The sequence below is a fragment of the Melospiza georgiana genome, chromosome 4 (genome assembly GCF_028018845.1).
Source record: "Melospiza georgiana isolate bMelGeo1 chromosome 4, bMelGeo1.pri, whole genome shotgun sequence".
Classification (NCBI taxonomy): domain Eukaryota; kingdom Metazoa; phylum Chordata; class Aves; order Passeriformes; family Passerellidae; genus Melospiza; species Melospiza georgiana.
The window spans coordinates 65740768-65762408 of record NC_080433.1 but is presented as its reverse complement, the minus strand read 5'-3'; the positions used below and the strand labels follow the sequence as shown (position 1 = coordinate 65762408).

General features: G+C 41.5%; 1 protein-coding gene across 1 annotated transcript in view; it reads right to left on the bottom strand.

Annotated features, from left to right (window-relative positions):
- Positions 1-21641, bottom strand: part of CELSR1 (cadherin EGF LAG seven-pass G-type receptor 1) — a 166324-nt gene that overhangs the window by 6286 nt on the left and 138397 nt on the right. Inside the window, exons 21-31 of the mRNA XM_058023300.1 lie at positions 20133-20276; positions 18740-18941; positions 18247-18414; positions 15773-15899; positions 15195-15395; positions 11632-11806; positions 5867-5979; positions 4488-4567; positions 2845-2971; positions 812-937; positions 370-506 (exon numbers count right to left, since the gene is read on the bottom strand). Coding sequence (XP_057879283.1) covers positions 370-506; positions 812-937; positions 2845-2971; positions 4488-4567; positions 5867-5979; positions 11632-11806; positions 15195-15395; positions 15773-15899; positions 18247-18414; positions 18740-18941; positions 20133-20276 — 1600 coding nt within the window. The remainder of the gene's footprint in view (positions 1-369; positions 507-811; positions 938-2844; positions 2972-4487; positions 4568-5866; positions 5980-11631; positions 11807-15194; positions 15396-15772; positions 15900-18246; positions 18415-18739; positions 18942-20132; positions 20277-21641) is intronic.

Here is a 21641-nt window from a genome sequence, read left to right as displayed (position 1 = left end):
CACAGCCACTTTGAGGGTGAGACAGAGGTTATCCTGATGTGGCTATCTGCCTTGTGCCATGTGAATCACACTCTGAAAAGGCCCAAAGCTAATGAGGTAAACTGTGCTCCTTGAGACACATCTGAATTATAACAGGCAAGCAGCAGGGCCCCTATAGGTAACATCACTCTTAGGTTAATCACTGCACTGCTGGAACCCTGCCCCAAAGACATATGCAACAGAAAATGCACCAAGGAGAATGACAGTCACATGAAACAGAACTGTTAAGACATAAATCAACTAGCATTTGAACCAGAGCTCTGGTTTCCACAACAGCAATAAAAAAGGAAAGGCAAGCACCTGAAAGCCATGCACCTGCCACCAGATTACCTGAGAATATAAGCAAGGTAGCTATTGTGGCTCTTGGCTGACCTGACGGTGCTCTCCAGGGAGACAGTGGATTCCCCCATCGTTGTGCGATACATGTTTGGCTCTTCTATATACGTGTTGTTACAGTTCAGAGATCGCTGAAAGGGGAAAGAAAAGACATAAAGCCACAGTGAATGATCCTTCCAGAAGCTCATGTTACCCACAAATGTATTAAGTTTCAAAGAACCAAATGGGTTTTGATGCCAAGGGAAAGAATTATTTTCTCTTGAAGGTTTCAATTAAAATAATAACAAAAACTTTTGAGAGAAGCAGTAGTCTTTGTACAAGTCACTGAAAGCAATCATTCAGTTCACTTAATTACAGATAAGCCACCTCTAAGTTTATTTTAGGTAACTTCTGCCAGCAAGAGGATGTTTTTGTTCTTCAATACTTTTTCCCTTACTGTTAACAATGTAGCTCTTGTTGCAGTGGAATCATCTGGAAGAGGTTTCTTTCCAGTTAAAGTGTTCTTCAAGTGCTTTCTCACTTCTTTGTTAAATACGCAGTGGAAGAAGAAAATGAACAGCCCCTGGATAATTTTAGAAAGAGAAAAATGTAAATGCTTCACTACTACTATATTGCAAATATAGTAGTATATTTGAAACCCATTTTGAAACAACCCCTGAATTCTAGTTTGTAGTCCATCATGGTGTATTTCAAAAGCAGTAACTATTTTCTTTCTTGACTGAAACAGTATTGACTGATCTCCTAGCACTTCTTCATAATTTGATTCCAAGTTTAAATGTGCATTAAAGGCCTGGGAAAATATACAGAAATATGCATTTCTCCAGAATTTACAGAGCAGAGTTTGATTTGGGAAGAAATCCAAAGGGAGCCTCAATGTCCCACTAGAAAATTGCAGAGATTTTAGAATTTGGGATTTTGGAGCTTTTACACAGATGTTGAGAAAAAATCAACAGCAGCACATGAAAAATATCACAGCCTTTAGTGAAAGCCTCTGGAACTAGGCAACTTCTGTGAAAGGAGTCCTTAAGACTGCATCTAAGAGAATTTTAGAAAGCCTTGTGAGATGTGAAGAGGTATTGGGAGCAGAGAGGTCCCAACTCCTGTTGCCTAAGTTCCTTGGTTAAGCAATACCTCTGATGGGAAAATCAGCAAAGTCCCCAGGGCTGGGCAGTTATTGGCTGCCAGGAACACACATTAACAGCTTTTGCTGGGGGCAGGGCACACACACGTGTGCCTTCAGATGTACTTCTGAGGGAATTAAAGCAGCTGCCAAATTGTTATCAACTTTGGTTGGACACACAGTGTAGAAAAGTCAATACTCATGAAGTTGCAGCTGTACCAACATCATGAGAAGCCTGAATTTCATGATTTCAGCCAAAGCAATTGACTTAGAGTAACTATAAACTTCAAGCTCGCTTTCTTAACATTCAATCAAATGTGATCTTAGCTGGCACTGGCACTTTGGGATTATTCATTAATAAAATTCACATAAATGTCTCTTTAAAAACCTAAGTTCAAAGAAGGCAGTGATGTGAAATGCCACATACCTCTGAGCCTCTCTGGGCAAGTTTGGAGAATTCCAGCTGCTGACCTTCGTCCCTTTCATCAGGTTTATGTTTAATTTAGTTTTATTTTAGATTTGTGGAAGCCTGGTTTTATAGCCTGAGTAGGTGCATTTATTACAGAGCACACTAGTCGCAGTGGCAAAATAACCTTGCTCCAGGCTGAACTATCTGCTGTGCTTCCAGGGCACTGAGAGCTGTCTCCAAAGGGGACCCATCAGACTTTGCTTTCTCTGTGGCTGCAAGTTGTGGCTGTTGTGCTGCAGCTGAGTGTCCTGCAGTAGCTGTTTTAGTACTGCAGGCACCTGCTAGGGCAGTTACTGCCATCCTAGGTCACATTCAAAATGTGACCACATCAAGCTCTGTCACTATTTCCATGCCAAGTCTCCTACAAATAACTATTTTCTGCGTCTTTAATCAACAATTGTGTAAATTGGGACAGGTAACCCAGGAAAACCATAATACAGCTCACATTGCATTTGAAAATCCTTATTTGTCTCATTTCTTTAAACAGTAACTTAATTTGTGGAAGCCTTGAACTTGGAGCCGTTGACTCTGGGTGAAATACAGCAGTCTCTCATTTGCAATAGCAACAGGATGACTTAAGAATGAGAACACAGAACACAGTAACAAATAATTTGTCTCTAGAATGACAGAGGAATACCTGCCTACTGTCACAGGTTACTATGGTAGTGCACTTACCTTGAGAATGACTAACAGGGAGAGACGTAATTACTCTAAATTATATTTTTGGTGAAAAGAACCCTCTCCTTCAGAAGAGAAAGCAAAAATTGCCTTGAGATCTCTGTTTTTCTTAAGTTACCTCATGCTGAGCAGGTTTTTGGAGGTCTGGGTGCAGAAGTGTGCTCATCAGAGTCTACCACAGACAAGATGCTACCCAACTTACCTGCAGGCAGCTGAAAATGGCAAAGAGATAGTGGAAGGTCATGACATCACTGTTGACTGCCATGAGCCCCAGCAGCCACGTGGCACTGATGAGCAGCAGGAGCAGGAACGCTGTCCTCAGCACAGGGCTGTAAAACAAACACAGATGGGCATTTGCAGTGTGGTGGGATACAAGAGAACAGCCCAACTTCTCCCCATGGATGGTGCTATGTGCCCAACAACTTGGCAAGTGGAAAAGCACTTTGGGAAAATTAGGGCAGTGTTCAACAAATCCCAGTTTCCACAACTTTCCAACTCTCTCACAGCAGCACTCCACACCTTAGCATGTTCATGTTAAAAAAGTGATTTCTTTCCAAGTTCATTTCCAAGACTTTCTTCAAACAAATCTGACTGTTTTACAAGCCCATGCTGTTCAGCCTTGATGACTCTGAGGAACAGTCTGGGCAGTAAATGGCCATGTCCATCTCATTTCAGTTTGTCACCTTCACTCTCACATTCCTTCCCAAAGATACTACCCAAGGTTTTGGATTGAGGGCACTCAGGGAAATTTTCTTTGCCTAAAAATACGATTTCCACAGACACCTTTCAAAAGACAGAAACAAATCTAGTGGCAAAAGTTTTATATTATGAGTAAAACTGCTGCCATTGGGTAGCAGTTATATTCCCTGGTTTAGGGAGATTTAGACCTCATCCTCAACACCCAGACACTACTGGGGTCAGGATTCAAAATGCACAAAGCCAACAGCTGCATGGAAACTGGGGCTGGAAAGGGCATGCCAAGGGGAGCATGGCACTGCACCAACATTGCTCCTCCCACACTGCTATTAACTGGGCCATCCATGTTGCCAGGGAGCTCACACTCAGATTTTAGTTTTTATTAAACTTAGTGTTAGGGTTAGGGTTCAGAGAACCACCAAGTCCAGCTCCAGGGGTGGAAAAGCCATGCCAAGTGTGTACATAGTACCCTACAGCTGGAGCTGAAAAACAAAAATGAAAAGCAGCCATTTGAAATCTCATACAGCTACCTCGTTGAAAAAAATAAACCAGAATCCAAGGGGCTGTACTGCCACTAGCTAATCACATTTGAGTTCACAGGTAAATTCTGAGCTTTGGGCAAAACAGATGTTAATGAGAACAGGCTGTCACAACAGCTCAGGAAGGTGGCAGGCTGCAACTTGCAATGCTGCTCTTCCTGCTGAGCATGGGATGCAGGAAGGCTGGCCCGCAGCACGGGAATGTCAGTGGATCTTTGCTATGACACAACTGGCAACCAGACACTTGAGAGGGGAGACCCTTCTGAGCCATGGTCAAGCACAGGGAGACCCAGAATGATGTTTACCTGGGCATGCCATGGGCAGAGGTGAAGTGACAGTGTAGAAGAGACAATGACACCACCTGGAGGATAGAACTTTCCTTTCTCCCTTCTCCTGCCTACACTTGGTCGTGCAGAGCACCATGGTGGAAGTTTTACAGGATCTCCAAGGGAACCCCAGGAGAGGGTGAGGTGAAGCAGCTACAAATGCCTCTACCAACATTCTCCTTCAAAAAAAAAATTATTTCCTGCTCCAAAACTTGATTTTTAGGCAATTCTGGTTTTTATTATTTCTGGTCAGAATGTCTACAAGTTTTTGAACTGAAACTTACACGACTCCTGTTTTTTCAAATGAACGTTGCCTTCGTCTGCATGATGCTTTCATTGCGAGTATAAAAATGACAGTGTTTATCTGAAAGACAAATTGAAATAACAACATGGATTCTTTCTGTACATTTGTTACAGATTTATTTTCAATAACAATGCAATTTTTATCCTAAAATGGTTTGTGGCACCAAGAATATTTCTTGTTCAACTTTCAGGTCTCTAAATTCCAAGATTCACCTTGTTTCAAGGCAACATCGTCAAAGACATCCAGGCACTTGAAACCCAGTAACACAACCCTGTGCAAAGATGCTTGAGGGAAAGAATGGCTGTCCTTGTCCAAATCAAGCCCACCTCTCCACCTCAGCCCAGCACCTTGTTTCAGTTGGTCAAACTAGAATTTAGGAATATTTTCTAGCAGAGCATACAGTGATAATTACTCTGAATAAACTTCCAGTTTCCACTGATTTCCATGTCAGGTGGGAGGTACTAGGTTGGTGGTGCATTTGTACTTTATCACTTGTAGTGAATATTAATGCTGAGAATTTGTCTCATCACTCACTTTCCAAAACTATGTAGAGTTTTATCACTGCCATTGTCCTGTTTCTAGGAATTTCTAACTTAAAATGCTATGGAGAAATGATGCAGCTTGTCCTGTTTCTGCTAGATCTGCCACCTCCTGGTACTGCTTGTCTTGGGAAAGATTTTGAATGGTTGGGTCCATAGCGATTTTCTCCAGACCAACACACCATTACAGGCTCCTCCTTCCTCTCTTCTCTGCAGCTTTCATTTCTCTAGGCTTAAGACTCCACTTGGTCCTCCAGTGGGGGCTGTCCCATGTCTCTGATGCTTTGTGACCATAACCAACACTGCTTCCAGGTCTGCTTTTTGAGGCAAGGAGACCAGAACTTGCATTTGACATTCAAGATAAGAATCAAACCATGACTATTTATCTTCTAGTGTTACTTTGATGGAGGAGCTGTAAGGAAAAGTTCATCAGCAGCCCATTCTTTTAAATTCCTGAAAGTGGAAATATTTAATATTCCTTTAGGACTTCTGGATGAAGTGACTTGTTATGCCTCATTTTGTTGATTTATTTACTAATCTCACAGACCAGCCCTTCAAAAATGCAACAAAGCAAATGAGAAATAGGTTTCTGGCCCTACAGCCATTGCTCTACAAGCAATCTTTGTATGGGCAAGCAGCCCTCTGATTTCCACGAGCTTAGCTCATGTCTTATCTGTTTAAGAAATAGATGCAAGCTCAAGTACATTTGCTTCAAATGTAAAGAACATGGTTGCTTTGCATGCCTACGGTTTGACAAAACTTAGGAGAAAAGGTAGCAGCAAGGAAGAGACAGTTCTGGATGCCAACTCCCCCTACTTACAACAACAACCATTACGATGGGCCCAGCGAAACTCCAGATCAGGGTGTCATGAACAGACAGCCAGCAGAAATCAGGATTCCCATAGCCTTGTGGATCCAGACCAACAGCAAGCCCTGTGTCACAAAGTGGAGAAAACCTAAATCAGAAAGGTGCTGCCTATAGCCAAATGTTGTTTCAAATAAACAAAATTATCATGGCAATTCATTCAACAGGAAATTCTGTGAAGGCAAAAATTGAAATAAAACTTCTGTAAATCAAAATCTTCATCCTGGTTACTTCAATATCAAACAATACTCTGAGTTTTCCCAACTGGAACAAAGTTCAGCTACATAAAAATGACAAAAAATGAAAGTCCCAAATTAATTTTGTTTCAGCATAGTTTTATAGTCATTCTCACATAGTGTGAGCCTTGAGGGTGAGTGACATGTTGAGGAATTTCAATAAGCCTGTGCAGCAGAATGACATGAATCATAACTGAGGAGATGTCTATGCTATGAAAAAAAAAAGTGCATTCTTAACTTGCTGTCACTAAAATAACATCAGAGACAAAGGAACCTGGGAACTTATGGGAGTTAAGTGCTTGAGCTCAGGTGGGATTCATTTTGAAGTGCCATCCCAGGTACCTCACCCTGCTTTCAGCACTGTCTGAAATGGAGTTAATGCCCCAAGGCAATTGAGTAAAAACCACACCTTCTATTATTTTATTTTTCAAAACCTGACCAATTCCAAGGGGGTCTCTGAGCCCAACATTCACCTGCTGATTTACAGTGCAGTCTGACTTGGTGACCTACACCTTGCTCATATGGTGATAGACTGGGATTTGCCTTTGGCCTGCAAAATCTTGGAGTCATGGGATTGTTGAGGTTGGAAAAGACCTTTCACATAAGGGGTCCCCTGAGACTTCTTTTCTCTGGGCTAAACACCCCCAGTTCCCTCAGCTGTTCCTTATCAGACTTGTGTTCCAGACCCTTCACCAGCTCCTCTTGGACTTGCTCCAGCGCCTCAATGTCTTCCTTGTGGTAAGGGCCCCAAAACTGAACTGGTTCACGGTGTGGCTTCACCAGTGCTGGTATAGGAGGATGATCACAACATCATTTTAGTCCTCCTGAGCTGCCTCCTTTTTCCTCCATTTTTCCCTTGTCTCCAGGCTGGCCTTCCCCATTGGTTTGTCAGCGTGGCTCCTCCCGTGCCTTTAGGGCTTCCTATTGAGGATCTTCCACCTTCCTGGACTCCTTTGCCCTTCATGACTGCCTCCCAAGAGACTTTTGAGTTAGGCCTCTGAACAGACCAAAGTCAGCCCTGTGGAAGTCCAAGGTGGAAGTTCTGCTGAATCCCCACTTTACTTCTAAGAGAACTGAAAACTATCATTGTGTCCAAGACAGTTTCCAGCCATCACATCACCCACCAGTCCCTCTCTGTTTACAATGAACAGGTCCAGTGGGATATCTCCATTTGTTGGCTCACTCATCAGCTGCATCAGGAAGTTCCCTTCCACACACTCCAGGAACCTCTGGGACTCTCTTCTGCTGCATTGTATTCCCAGCAGACACCTGTTAAGTTGAAGTCTCCCACAAGAACAAGGAGTAGTGATGGTGAGACTTCTCTCAGCTGCTTGTAAAATATTTGGACTCCTTTGCCCTTCATGACTGCCTCCCAAAAGGCTTGTGAGTTAGGCCTCTAACAGACCTCTGCCTCCTCATCCTGGTTGGATGGTCTATAATAGACTCTCACTGTGGTATCTGTCTCATCCTTCCTGATGATTCTTACCCACAAACACTCGACTCTATTATCACCAACATCAAGCTCTAGGCAGTCAAAACACTCCCTAACAAAGGTAACTGTCCCAATGGTTTCTAACACAGACACACCTGTGTTTTAGCTGCCACATGGATCTCCAAGCTCAGCCTCCACTGAGATGGCAGACAGGAGTCACTAGCATGCTATCCCACAAACACTGGCATTCTGCTCTCACTTGTCTCTAATGAGCTTGGTTTTATCCCTTTCCCCCTTCAAACCTGGTTTAAAGCTCTTTTAATGAGCCCTGTAATTCCTGGGCAAAGATCCTTTTCCCCCTTTGAGACAGGTGTACCCTGTCTACAGAGATCTCCCCTCTGCAGGGCACAGAGAGTGATCCTGTGGCCAGTGGCATATGGCAGGTGGCTGCAGCATGCTGTCTGGGCACGGGGGCACCCACAGCCATGAGCGTCTGTCCTGCCTCCAGAGGGGCCAAGGCTGACAGTGCTGCTGCTCTCTGCAAGGAGGGCTTGTGCATTTCTGAATTTCAATTCAGAAAGATGACAAAAGTAATTTTTTCTGAATTGAAGCCTGCATGCTTTGATGAAAGGAAATTGAGAAAGGGAAAGGTAGCTGCATTTCACTCTTGCTGCTTAGAACTGGCCCACAGCCAATATTCACATCTGGTACAGGCCTATGGTCTATGAAAACTAAACTGGCTATTTGGCAAAGCAGTGGATATTGGATCTGTTTTCACTGAAATGTGGAATGAGATAGGACTAGTCTCCCTTCCTGCTCCTATTGGCCCTTCCACCACCCCCTTCAGCAGTTGCCATCCAGAAAGAATTAGCCATAAATGATTAAGGGACCATAAAGTATTTTATACAGATGTAATTCTATGGATACAGTCTGTTTCCCAGGACTGGATTTGCCCATTAATGAGATTCTGGCTCTATGAGTAATTGGCAGACAGCAATGGTTTTTTCACTCTCAAAATCCTACCCTGAAGTTCTCCATTAAACAAATGGGGCAAATTGCAGTCTTCAGGTACATGAGTCAAATGTTACTGCAGTCAATAACATGTGAAATAACACTTTACTCAAAGGCAGAATGAAGCCAATGCAATGTAATACTGAGAAATATTTTGGCACATCAATTAAATGCTGCAGCCTGGTTGCCCTTAACAGACTGAGTGTGCAAGCTGAGTGATACCTTGCTAACATTTGCAGGAACTGGGTCTGGTCCTATGGCCAAGAGTCCTGTGGAGACCAGCACTTATCCCCAGCATACACACAGGAGTGTGCCAAGGGCTGCAGGAGAGACTTGTTTTGACCCTTCTGAGCCCTTGAGGGCTCAGCAGCCATGTGTGACTCAGGCAGCTGTGGGACAGCCTCAATTCTCTCCTGATTATTTGCTTTGGTTAGGATTTGACAAGTGCCAGTTTCTGGGGGATATTGGTTTCAGGGCTCTGTAAGAACCTGTTTTAACACAAGGGCTGCAGTCTCCATGGCAAGGCAGTCACTGCATACATATGTCAAGCAGTTAGTGTGCTGCCACAGAGACAGGCAGAACTGGGGGGGGTCTTGCTGAGTGCCAAATGCAGCCCTTTGCTCCTGTGGCAAGGAAGTCATAAAATCCCTCTCCAAGATGGATCAAACTACACTTTAAAATGAGCAAGTTTAAAGTTGATTTAAAATGTTCCACTATCATTCCCAATGGAGGACTATTCCAGATCCCCACTCTTTTGATGGCTGTAAACTTTCTCCCAACTTCTATCCTATTCTTATTCATGGCACTCTGTATTTCTCTGCTGTGATTAAATGTGGTTCTTCCCCATTGGAGTAAACATTTTACTGAGTTTTATCTCCCTCTAAAAGCCAAGGTTCCCATCTTCAAGTAGCTTGGTCCCATCACAGATGCCTTAGGACCACTATGTCCCAGTTTGAAATGAATATCAATTTGAGCATAGAAAGTAGAAAAAATAATATACAAAAAGCCACTGCTACTGTAGTTTTGTGGGGGTTTTCCCCCTTTTAGGATAGTTAGGATGACGATGAAATGGTATTTGTCTTTAAAATAAAAAAGTCCTCTACATGTCTCAAGACTAAAATTTCTTCCAATATCTAGACTATACCACAGCTGAGAAAAATAAACAAACCTTCTCTCATAAATCAATTTAATTAATGTTTAGGATTCACGTTATGAAGTTGGAACCTTTTTGCTGTTTATAAATTAAAATTTATAAATAAGCTTAATTAAAATATGTACAGTAACAAGTTATCTAGAGGCAAGAAATCCTACATTGTGCTATTTATGAAGAAACAATTTTCTCCTCAGATGATTTATAAGCCTGGAAGGGTAAACTGAAGGCTTAGTTTTCTTTATCTTTCATTTCACAAAATCCCCTGACTTTCTCAGTAATAGGGATCTGACTTTTCATTTAAACCGAACTGCAAATTCAGTAGATTTGGGGATTGAATTGCAGGACACAACCTGGAAGATTTCAAAAGTGCAAAATAGTTCCATATCACAGAGAGCAATAATTAAGTAGAAAAATGTAAAAATGGTATGTTTGTGTTATTTAAATTGCATAAATATCTGTTGAGAAGGTCTGAATTTAGATTTCAGGAGAGAAAGTAACCTTAAGCAGAAACTCCTTCCAACAAAATTCTTCTAAAGATAGTGAGTTCTGAAATTTAATTAGTTTTTTTATTTAATGATACTTATTTTCTCCTAGAAATGATGCTGCCAAATATCTGATTGCACTTCAGTGTTCCTGAAAATACTGCAGTAGTCCTGTATGTACTGGTGAAAGTCACACAGGTCTGAAATGCTTCAGAAGTTAAAGGACAATTTCTGTTTTAAGTGTCTGGGGTACATCTAAAATGGCAGAGCCTTCTGGGCTGTGCTTTCCACTATAAACTGATAGAAGTAGAAATTATTAGGCAAAAAATGATATGGAAAAACTTACCAGCTCCCTGAAAGGAGAATTAACCTATACCAGCCTACGCTGTGATTTCGTATTACACCTTCTTAAAACACACAGAAAAAAGAACAAGTATGTATTTTTAAATCTAACTTGTTCCATAATATTTTTGCAAGTGTACATGAGTGATAGCTATTTGTTTGATCTAAGAGACATCTAAACCTCTGCCATTGCTGACAGTATGATATTATCTGTAAAAATAAAACTAATTGGAAAAAAATTAACTGCCTGCCTATGATGTGATTTCCCATATGGCAACAGATACATGCTGAAACAGTTGAACCAAAAATGCCCACTCCAACTGTTCCATGAAGCACAGTTCCTGAGGAGCTGTCTGCCTGAATTAACACAGCACCGTGTGCTTAGGGTAACACTGGAAATGTCTGTGGCAAAAATAGGCACAGTGAGGGTGGAGATGGATGTGTTCCAGTGGATCACTCTGGGCTGGTTTAAAAGATTACTGCCTCCAGATTTTCATTACTTTTCCTCAGCTGAAAGTTACAGCCTTTGTATCTGAAATTAAGTAAAAGGCAGTTTTAGTATTCCCAACTTGGTTTTATGCCAAATAAAACAGAGCCACTGAAATTCCCTTCAGAAGTATTTACTGCTGGTTGACAGTAGGCAGTGGGAATGTCCAGTGAAGGGCAGTAATGTCCTGTGGGCAGGCAGCATTGCTTCTGAAGCCACTGCAGTTACCCCAGAGACCGTGTGTCCATATCTGGAGGTACTAGCCAGGAAAGGAAAATTTCTGAAAGCTATTGGCAAAGTTGTTCAAATAAAAATACTGTTATTCCCAAGCAATGTAATCAAGTCCTGGTTTAATCTGTGCAATTATGTTTCTGATAACCATCAGCATCACTTCAGCTAGGGCAACAAACATTTGGTACACAGATCTGTCAAATTCAGGCTGACTTCTGCTAGATGTGGCTCAGTGCTGCCCTGCTTCAGGAAAACTCCCATAGCTGTCTGGCATGGGGCAACTTCCCTGAACCTGGGCAGTGAACATGGCAGGGAAACTGAGCTTTTTTGGGGTGCTTGAGGGTACCTGTTATGATGGCAGGAATGCCCCAGCCAACAACGTAGTAGAACCGCATGTGCCCGAAGTTGATGTTCCTCACTTCAGTCAGCATCCGGTAGATGTGGAGCTGCTCCACAAACATCCAGGCAAAGGTGCTCATGTAGAAATAATGCAGGAGGATGGCAATCACAGTACACACAAACTGCAGAAGGGAAAGGGCAGGGAAATTAGAATTGCTCTTCTGAATCACAACCTGGTGAGTCACTTGTTCCCCCCACGTAGCTAATGGCAAATTTAATAAAAAGATTTTGGCAGAACAAATATACTGCCTTTAATTAAGTTTTTCAGAGCTTAAGAAGAGCTGCCCATACCGTGAGAGATTTTGCTTTTTTAAAGTAAAGTGGATCACTAAGCTCTGTCAGGCTGAGAGCAGAAAAATTTAAGAACCTGCTGAAACCAGAGACCAAGTCCAGAGTGAGACTAAAAGTAACAGCTACAGTGGGCACACTGGTAGCTGAAGTCATCTTTGTGATCAAATAGCCACCTTGAAACCTATGACCTACAGATACTTGCCCTTCTGTAATATCTGCTAATCAATTTTCTCTCCCTACTTAACAGTTTGATGAGTGAAAACAAGAAACAAGAATGATCTCAAGCACCTGACACCTGAATTGTAATCTTGTGATGAACCTTCTCCTTTCAGAAGCCAAACAAAAATTTTGCTAAGGATCTGTTGATAAGCTTGAATTAAGAGAACTTTGTGCAACCATTCAGTTTTTGTTTGAAAATGTTTTACATTTGTGTTTTGTAACCTTTTGTTCCTGTGCAGCACTTACCCTGCTTTCAGACTTTGGCACGATTTTTTAGTGGTTTTTCATGGTGTAATGCTCATATATGTACATTTCCCTGTTTAATGTACATTTAACCTCTTTACTGAGCAAAAGAATCATACAAAGGCTGCCAACTTTCTGGATTCACTTGCTACATCAGCACTATTATAACATCACTTGTTATTGAAAATGTGGCTCACTAAATAAACCATCATTCTTCCCTCTTTGTAAGTAGTGCTTTTTCTTATTCCTATTCTCACATGCTTATGAGTAGAGTGCTGCCCTGAACATTACCTTTTTCAGGTAAGAAAAAAGAAAGAAAATAAATCACTTTCTATCAATAGTCCAGGGAAAGATTAAAACCTCACCCAGAAATGTGACTGTTAATTTACAGAAACCCATAAAAGCCAGGCTGGGTGCCAAGCAGCACAGCATTATTTGTGCTCCAGCATTCTTTACCTCTTTATGTTCATCAGTGCATGACTCGTTAGACAACTCTCATTCCATACAGACAGATGAATAATTGTCTCAAGCAGACATGGCTTACAGCCCTCCTACCTTCCCAAATTGTCTGGGTAGGCTGTAAGGAGCAGCTTTCTGCTGTATGAAATACATTCTATAAATTAAAGATCTTTGTGTAAATGGTATAAAGGTCTGGGGTGTTTCACTGAGTCCTGGTAACCCTACAGGACATGATAACACCATGAGACCCAAAGCATGGAAATGAGGAGGAGTAAAAGTGAACAATCTCACCAAGTACAACCATTAGGACTTGTGGTATTGATGTAATGAACTGTTTTTACTGCTTTTATATACCTCTGCTTGGTACTTCATGATACTATGAAATTAATATGGAAATGAGGAGCCATCATTTATGGCATAATTTTTGGTAAAATTCTGTAGGGATGTGGACTTGGCCCCCACCTCCCCAGCAGATATGTTGGAGAACTGAAACTACCCCTTGCCAGTGAAATGCAGTGAAAAATGAGTGGTGTGCTCAGCAAGGCATGGGAAAGGTCAAGTTACACAGAGTGCTGTGTATCAATTGGCAAGGTGAGCTCCTTTCAGCAAAGTTATTTTAGTATGCAAACATTTATATAACGAAACAAAGACAACACAAGTTCACACATGACATGAGACCATATCCCAGAGGGCAGGTCACTGCAGAAGATCTCACCACAGCAGCACAAAAAAGACCAGGATTCCTGGTAAAGGGGAATATTGGTATACAGAATTGGAAGTGATGCAACCAGCTGGAAAGCTTTATCCAGTTTGGCATTCACAGTTTTTCAAAAGGTAAAGTGGGAGAAGAAGCCCAGGAAAAAACCCAACAGACTAACCTGAATCTTAGAAATGGAATAATTTCAGCAGCTTTGTTTTATACAGTTTTCCAAAAGAAATACTATTAAACAGAGGTTTCCTGGCATGACAGTTTTTATAAGAGAGGTCTCTCAAATTTATCAGGAAAAGTTCTTGTCAGCACTCAGTTACTGGAAGCTGAAATTAGTCAAGGTTAGATACTTTTAAAAATGCATGTTATAGCTCAAGTGGATATTAGAAGCCAGAGTGACAGTGTAGGATTAAGTTATACAGCCAATGAGGCTCTGTGTTTAGGCACCACAGTGTCACTACCATGATGGTGATGATATTCATTGAATGTAGGCATATTCTCCTATTTCTGCTGCTTGGGTAATGTGAAATCAGCATGATTTTTTTATTGCTATTTTGTTTTGTTTTGATCTCAACACTGTACTTCCCTCTCAAAAATTAGATTGAAACATGTACATTAATGGATTTCTAGAAGATAAATTTTCTTCACAGTGTTCAGATAATCCCTAAAGTAACATTCTGAATATTTTTCCTATCTACTAAGGACATACATTTTGTTGCATGTCATCCCTCATCTGTGTGCAGCTTGTTTGGCACAGCTGTGGAGCCTGGCAGTGCTGGAGCCCTTGTCTGTCTCTTACCTGTCTGAATGGCAGCCATGGCTTTTGGGATGGGTGCTACTAAGAACAGCAGCAAGACTACATATAATGCCACATAGTTAAGAGAGCAATGAGGTCTTCAGTACAGAACACACTTCACGTGTGGTTTATATCTATCTCATACTCAATCTATTCATAACTTGTATTTCTTGAGATGCACAATGCTGGAGATCCTTGCACCAAGTCTTGTCAACAGATATGATGGGCTGAAGCCAACAACCCCTGTGTCTGGAAGGCACAAAGCAAACTGACAGGTATCCTACTGAATCTTGGATGTAGCAAGCTGTCCCATGCCTGGCAAGTGGCTTCTGCAGAATGGCCAGTGGGTGCACAATGTGAATATTAGCACATTGTGACCAGAACCACATCACTGACAACCTGTGAGTCTACACCAGGAGCCATTTGGGCTTGGGAGGTACCTCCTGCAGGTGAAACTGGAGAGCCTCCTACTGAACAGGCAAAGCAAGATAGAAAGCACACTGATGGAAAGGAAGGAAGAAATAAGTATTTAAGGTTCAGTTCCTGGGATAAACCTTTAACAGGGCTGCTGTCATATATTCTCTGAAAATAAGATATACTCCTATTGTCTGCCATTGCTATTAATGTTATCAACCACACATGAATATACTAAAAATCTGATGTTTTTCAAGTAAGTGTTGAAGCCAAAAAGAGGAGAAAGTGAAACAGATGGGAGAAGGTAAAAGCTGCAATACAAACCCCCTGATTTAAAGCTTGAGAACAACTCTAGCAATGAACACAGAGTAAGTCTTACCGGGTTCTCAGTCTGGTTGATTCCAATAAGAAAGACAAGCTCAGAAAAGAAGAGGGCAGCCACCAGGTTTTTGTGGATACTGTGCAAGTTGGAGCGCAGTGTGCGGATCAGGACCAGCAAAATGAAGGTGATCAGCAAAGCCGCCAGTGAGATGGATACGGTTGTGTAAGTGACGATCTTCAGAGGCAGCACCTCCCCATTCTGTAGAAAGACAGATTGACAGGAACTCTGGGGGTTTTCCCTTCCTTTTCCTCCAATCAAATCTACTACTCAGGATGCCAATGTTTTCATTATACTGAGCAAACATACAGATTTACTTAGGGACCAACAGGAGTGGGTGACGCCACCTCTTTAGCTGCTAAACATGTTGAGTGTCTATGGGCAGCACCCAGAGGATGCACCAACCAAGTATGAAGGTCCTTTCAGCAAACCCAGTGGCAGGGGCTGCCAGGCATGGGCAACACACTCATGACACTGGGGCTGATCTGCTGGCAATGCTCTGAGTCTTCACACAAAGCTCTGTTCCAAAGCTCTTGGAAACCAAAGTCTCCAAAAATCATGAACCTGACATCACCCACCTCTCGTTTGGAAATGTCCATCAGGACGGCAAAGCTGGTTATATGGTTGCACTGGCAAGCAATGTGGCTGTGGTTTCTGGAAAACAGCTCACACCCTCGGGAGGACCAGGCACCTGTCCCGCCAATCCTGTGGGGAAAAAGGCATTTCTGAGCATCATCCTCCAATCTCCCCTCACCTTCCACTGCCTTCTGTGGCAGCTTGTGCTGCACAACCAGAGAGGACTGCAAGTACAGAACAGAATCATCTATAGCTGTCACCTGCCTGAAAGAGTATCTATCATCAAAGGCCTTCAGCTGAAGTAGTTTCTGATAAGATAGCTGGCCAGATTTGGTGGGTTTATAACAGTATGTTTTGAGTTAAAAAAAAAAGATTTAAAAATGTGCTTTTGGGTCAGTGACCACACAACCAATATGGGAAAGAGATTGCACTGAACAAAATGTCTGTAACTGAGCTAAATGGTATCAGAACCACAGAGGGACAAATGTTTTTGAGCCATATGAATATGTTTCAGCAATAATATGATATCATTATACAGTTCCTCTGAAAAGTACACAAGAAAAGGTTAAAACCTTCTCTAATAAATAATATTAGATTTCACGCCAGGAGATCTCTTATATTAACAATAGGGAGGAACTGCTGCCTTAAAATTCTTCCCTGTGCAGTTATGGTTCACTCCAGTGACTTCAGAAATTATTCTGTATCACTATTAATTATTCTATTCTGAAGTTAATGAGTAATAAAAATAGTCTTGCAGTTACTGAAAGATTTTTCAATTAAATATGACAAGACCTCTTTTTCATTCAGCAATAAAATATTTGTTAAATTTTAATATCACTTCCTCTCAAAAAGTACTCTCTTTCTAAAAGCTCTTTCATTATTACAAGCCACATAAGAGCTGCTTTTCAATTGTGGCTCTAGGAAGACCTAACACAGATAACAATGCCACTGAAGTTGCCAGCAAATAGCTAACACATGAATCACTTTAGAGCTAATGAGTTATTCAAGCTCAAACAATGTTTAAAAATTTATGAAAAAGGACTTGCCATTCCCTCACAATCAGCAGATTGACAGAGTGCATACAAGCAAAAACACTACTTCACATGTGGGCAAATGAAGAGTTTATTACTGTGAAGATAAGAGATTTCTGTTGCATATTTGATCCTTTAAATGATATAACCTCCTGAAGCCTTTAACTAGGAGGCACACATTCCCTAGGTTAGTTTGCTGCACAGGATATTGCCTTTTAATGGATTTTTCCATAGGTTTACTAGAATTTTTGGGGTTTTAGGAAACAAGTGACAGCTATTCCCCTTTCCTGGGCATATCATGTCATCCTCTCATTGTGTACCTGGGTTTGTAGCTGGAAATTGCAACATATATGGAATAGTTACAATATTGTGAAAGCATCATATGAGAATGTGGTTACCTCTCAAAACATTTTCTTTTGTTTTATCCCCACTCTTGAAATATTTCCAACAGGACTGTGCTGTTTCCACAATGCCATAAAACCAATGAAACATCAGCATATACAGTTCCAGCTCATATAATTTTTCTCATTTTCAAGAAAAAGATGTCTTTATCTTGAACTTTACTGAATACAAAAGACCTAAATGAATGATTTTCAGAACATTTCATCTTTTTCCTAACACTTGCCTCCTAGAGAGTAAAATACTCTCTTATATTCTGCTTCTATATTACTATTGCTTTCCATAAACTGAAATGTCTAATGTCCCAAAAAAGGTATTTCCACTCCCTCCATTTTTTCACTAAAACAAATGAAAGCAAATCCACAATAGCTGGTGAAATGAAAGTTAAGTTTCTTACCAGTGCAACTGCCTTTGTATTGACTTTTGAGTCAAAAATTTGTGATTCAGAAATTAATAATCTTTACTCTCAATTTTATGTGAAAAACCTCAGTCCTCATTTCTACTAAAATGAAGATTTGATTTTGTAATTTTTTGCACTGGCCCTGGCTGAGGCACCAAGGTTTGCTGTCTACTCTGTCCATAGTCACTGGAGTGTAACAGGAGAAGATTCAGCCCATGGAAGAGCTGAATCATCTCCTGAAAATCCTGACTTAAAGACCTCAGGCAAGCCATGAATTCAGACACTGGAGTTGGAGTATGTTTGTCCAGACATACATCTGTGGGCAAATAGCATGGACAAATACAAGGAAATTGTGGGATTTATTGCTTCTGGGTGAAAATGAACCCTGCAGAAAGACATGACAGCTCTGTGTTTCTTAGAAACCGCATGGCTAATCCTTTGTTTGAGGAGTTATGATAATTATTTTCATTTTTCTCAGGTTGGTGGGAAATGACTACATGGCTCTATTCCACCAAAAATCAGCTGTCAGTTGAACAGACAGACCAAGACAGGGTTTCCTGCAGAATTATCTTCCCAGGATAAGGGCAGGAGTTTTCTGCTACTCAGACGGTGTCACTCACAGCCCTAAAGCAAGCAGGAGACATACGTGATGGAGTGATTCCAGAAGACACAGACAGGCTTTGTTCTCTCCTCTGTTTCCAGCATGGCATACTCCACTATGACAGGCTTTTCCACCAGGTTGGGAGGAAACTCCCCATCACTGTGAATGGCTGTGCTCACTACAGGTGTGTTGATGATGGGGCGATTTGGCAATCTGCGCAAGGAGAAAAATTGCATGGTGGTCTACACATCAAAATGCAAAGCTACATTCTGCACATAGAAGATCTCAGGTTGATTCTGCTCAGCAAGTGAGGCAAGTGTACCAACAGCCTTCCATACAGATGCGTTCCCAAAAACTGCTGGCACTGCTGGCATGGTTGTTCTCCCACAGTGTGCCAGGGGAGGACATGAGGCAGTACTGCAGTGAGAACAGCAGCACTGATGACTTTTGGCCAGTATAAATTTAGCCCTGTCTCCCCCACACACTCAGAAAGCAGAAAAAGGGATCTGAACAATTCCCAAACAGTTCTGGGGTTTACCTCAAGCTCCTCCTGTCAGGATCATAGTTTTCAGGCAGGAGGTGTCCCAGAGATCGGTATATAATGACCATGGCAACAGTGTGATGTGTCTCAATGTCTGGGTGTCGCTTCTTCCTCTTTGCAAAAGCACTCTCAGGGCTGAACACATCACTGTTCAACTTAGAGGGTATTTTCTGATTTGAAGGTTTCATTGTAGGCACTGCTATGGAATCAACACAAATATTAAATTCACAGCACACAGCTTCAGAGCTACCATTTAAACTGGTAATTTTGCTTTGCCAAGATACTATTAGAGACTAATATTAGAGTTCTTACAACTCCAGGCTTAAAGCACTCAGCATGCTTCTAATGTTCTACTTGATATTTTTAATAAAATTTCAGCACAATTCATAGTTATATAGCTGATAATCAAATAACCATTGAACAGTGAAAAGCCATTTAGTCTAGCTATAAAATAAGCAATTTCTAAGCTAAAAGGTGCATAAGTATATAAGTATCCCATGCATAACTTAAGGAGAAGATTAAAACATTATGCATGCTGTTAAATTGCATGTACATTTATATTTGGCAAAACTAGTATTAATGGACCCACCAACTACTCACATGAGATTTCTCCCTGCTAATTCTGTCATATAATGAGCTTTCTGTTTTGGAAGATTCTCTTAAAATTCCTGTTCCCTTTTGTCTTACAGAAAAGATACAAATCATAGAAGCAGATACTCTGTTTCTAAGCAAAAAGTCATAAAGCTGTACTAGCTTATTATGTATTATTTTTGGAAGAGTTACTATTTCCTCATTCGGAAGACATTCAACAATGGTACATCTATTGAACTTTGAGTTACCCTCTCTCCCTTTGCCCAAAAACCTTGTGGTGCTTTGCCACAATCTTGGGACACTTTAAAGACATTGGGAAGCAGGTACTCCCCGATGTATTATCCCTGATCACCCAGCTCAAGACTTTTTCATTGCTGCCTAGTTCTGATAACACCTCTCTGTGTTCCCAGATTTGGATTCTCTGTCTCTCACACCACCTCCCTCCATCTCTGCAGGGGCTGGAGGAAGGCAGCTGTGGGACTGCAGGCGCTGGGCAGCCGTCCCATCCCATCCTGGTGGGAACAGAGGCAGAGCATTTCTCCTGCTTTGACAGGGCTTTGAGGGGCTGCAGGCGAGACCTGACAGACAGGTACAGCCAGTCCCACAGCCCCCCATGCCTCCATCACTGCCGGCAGGCAAAATGCCTCAGAAGTATGCACAGCTGCTCCATCCCTCAATAATGCTCACGTGTGCAGGCATCGCCCTGCTCTCACCCCAGGACCACTCTGCTCCCTCAGGATCCACCACGCGCTGGGAGCTGCCCATAACTGCTCACCAAACAGCAGCAGAAGGGTTTTACCTTTCCTTTCTGAAGGTCTGAATAGAGTATCAGGGAAGACAACAGATGACTCCAGGTCTTTGGGGTAATCTTCTTTAATCTCATGAAATCGTGGTATTCTAGCTCCCGTGAAATTAGACTTGTCAAAGATGTCAACAGCAATAACTGGGGGGGATAAAAGTTTCCCATCACCACAGTGAAACATTACTGGAAGGTTAAATGACTGCACAATGCAGATAAAAAATTTAAACCCCAAAATATAATTTTTTCCATTAACACCGTATATATTGTATTATTATATAGTAACTAATAACTATATTATTAGTTACTATATATCATAATCATATTATATATAATATATATTAGTTATTGTATAGTAATTATATTATTATATAACAACTAAAAGTTTATGTGTCAGCATTATGTTACATTTATCAAATTATACATTGATTGATCAGTGGAAAGGAATTCACAAGACAGCATCTCATACTATGAAAACATACAGGAAACTTTGGAATTAAAGAATCATAAAATCATTTGGGTTGCAAAAGATCTCCAAGATCTTTTGTTGTGTTAACTCAGCACTGCCAAGTCCAGCACTAAACCATGGCCCCAAGGGCCACATCTACATGTCTTAAATACCTCCAGGGGTGGTGACTTCCCTGGGCCACCTGTTTCAATGCCTGGGAATTGTTTCAGTGAAGAAATTTTTGCTAATACCCATCTGGAGGTAGATCACTTCACTGGTACTTCTCCAGCAGCAGCTGACTGGGGTTTCAGAGGCTTTTCCCTGGCTGCTGCTCAGTGAATGCTCCTGCTTCACAGAGTTTCTCCATGTGCTGCTGGCTTGCTCCAGTGTGTGCTGCATGTTCCAATTTTAGACTTGCTTTTTAATGGCAAGACTAAATCTAGTGCTTCAAAACCATAGTTCTACATCTGTTGGATTGTGAAGTCAGCTGACAGAAGCAAATAACATGCATTTAATCTGGGACTACTCCTGAGTCCCCCACTGGCAGATCCCCCCTGGCTTACCTCATCATCTCTGCCTGTTTAACTGCCCAAAAAGCATTTGAGTTGGCTTTAACTTTCTCATTTAGGACAAGTCACTGAGTGCCAATTTACATGTCCTAGGGGTAACCCTACACCAAAAGGTGTGATCCTCTGCAAATTTCTGTGTGAAGAAATACCCTCGTTAAGACCTGCAAATTCCCATTCCTTTCCTAGGTTCTAACTAACTCCCAGATGAGCCATTAGGAACTCTATTAACACCATGTTCACCTGGAAAAACTGTTCAAAAGAAAACAGACCTCTTTGAGGCCAGAGTTGCCTCATCACTCTCAAGCTCACGCCTCTTTACACAGGAAGAACTGGTTGAAAAAAAATCTATTTATAACGTGCAAGAAATTCTGGGGTTTGTTTTCATCTCAGTTCAGTTGGGTTAAAATCCTAAGCACATTTTTTTCTGAGTATGAAGATAAAAATATTTTGATTCTCATAGTTCTGAATCATAAGAAAGTATTTCCATTTATT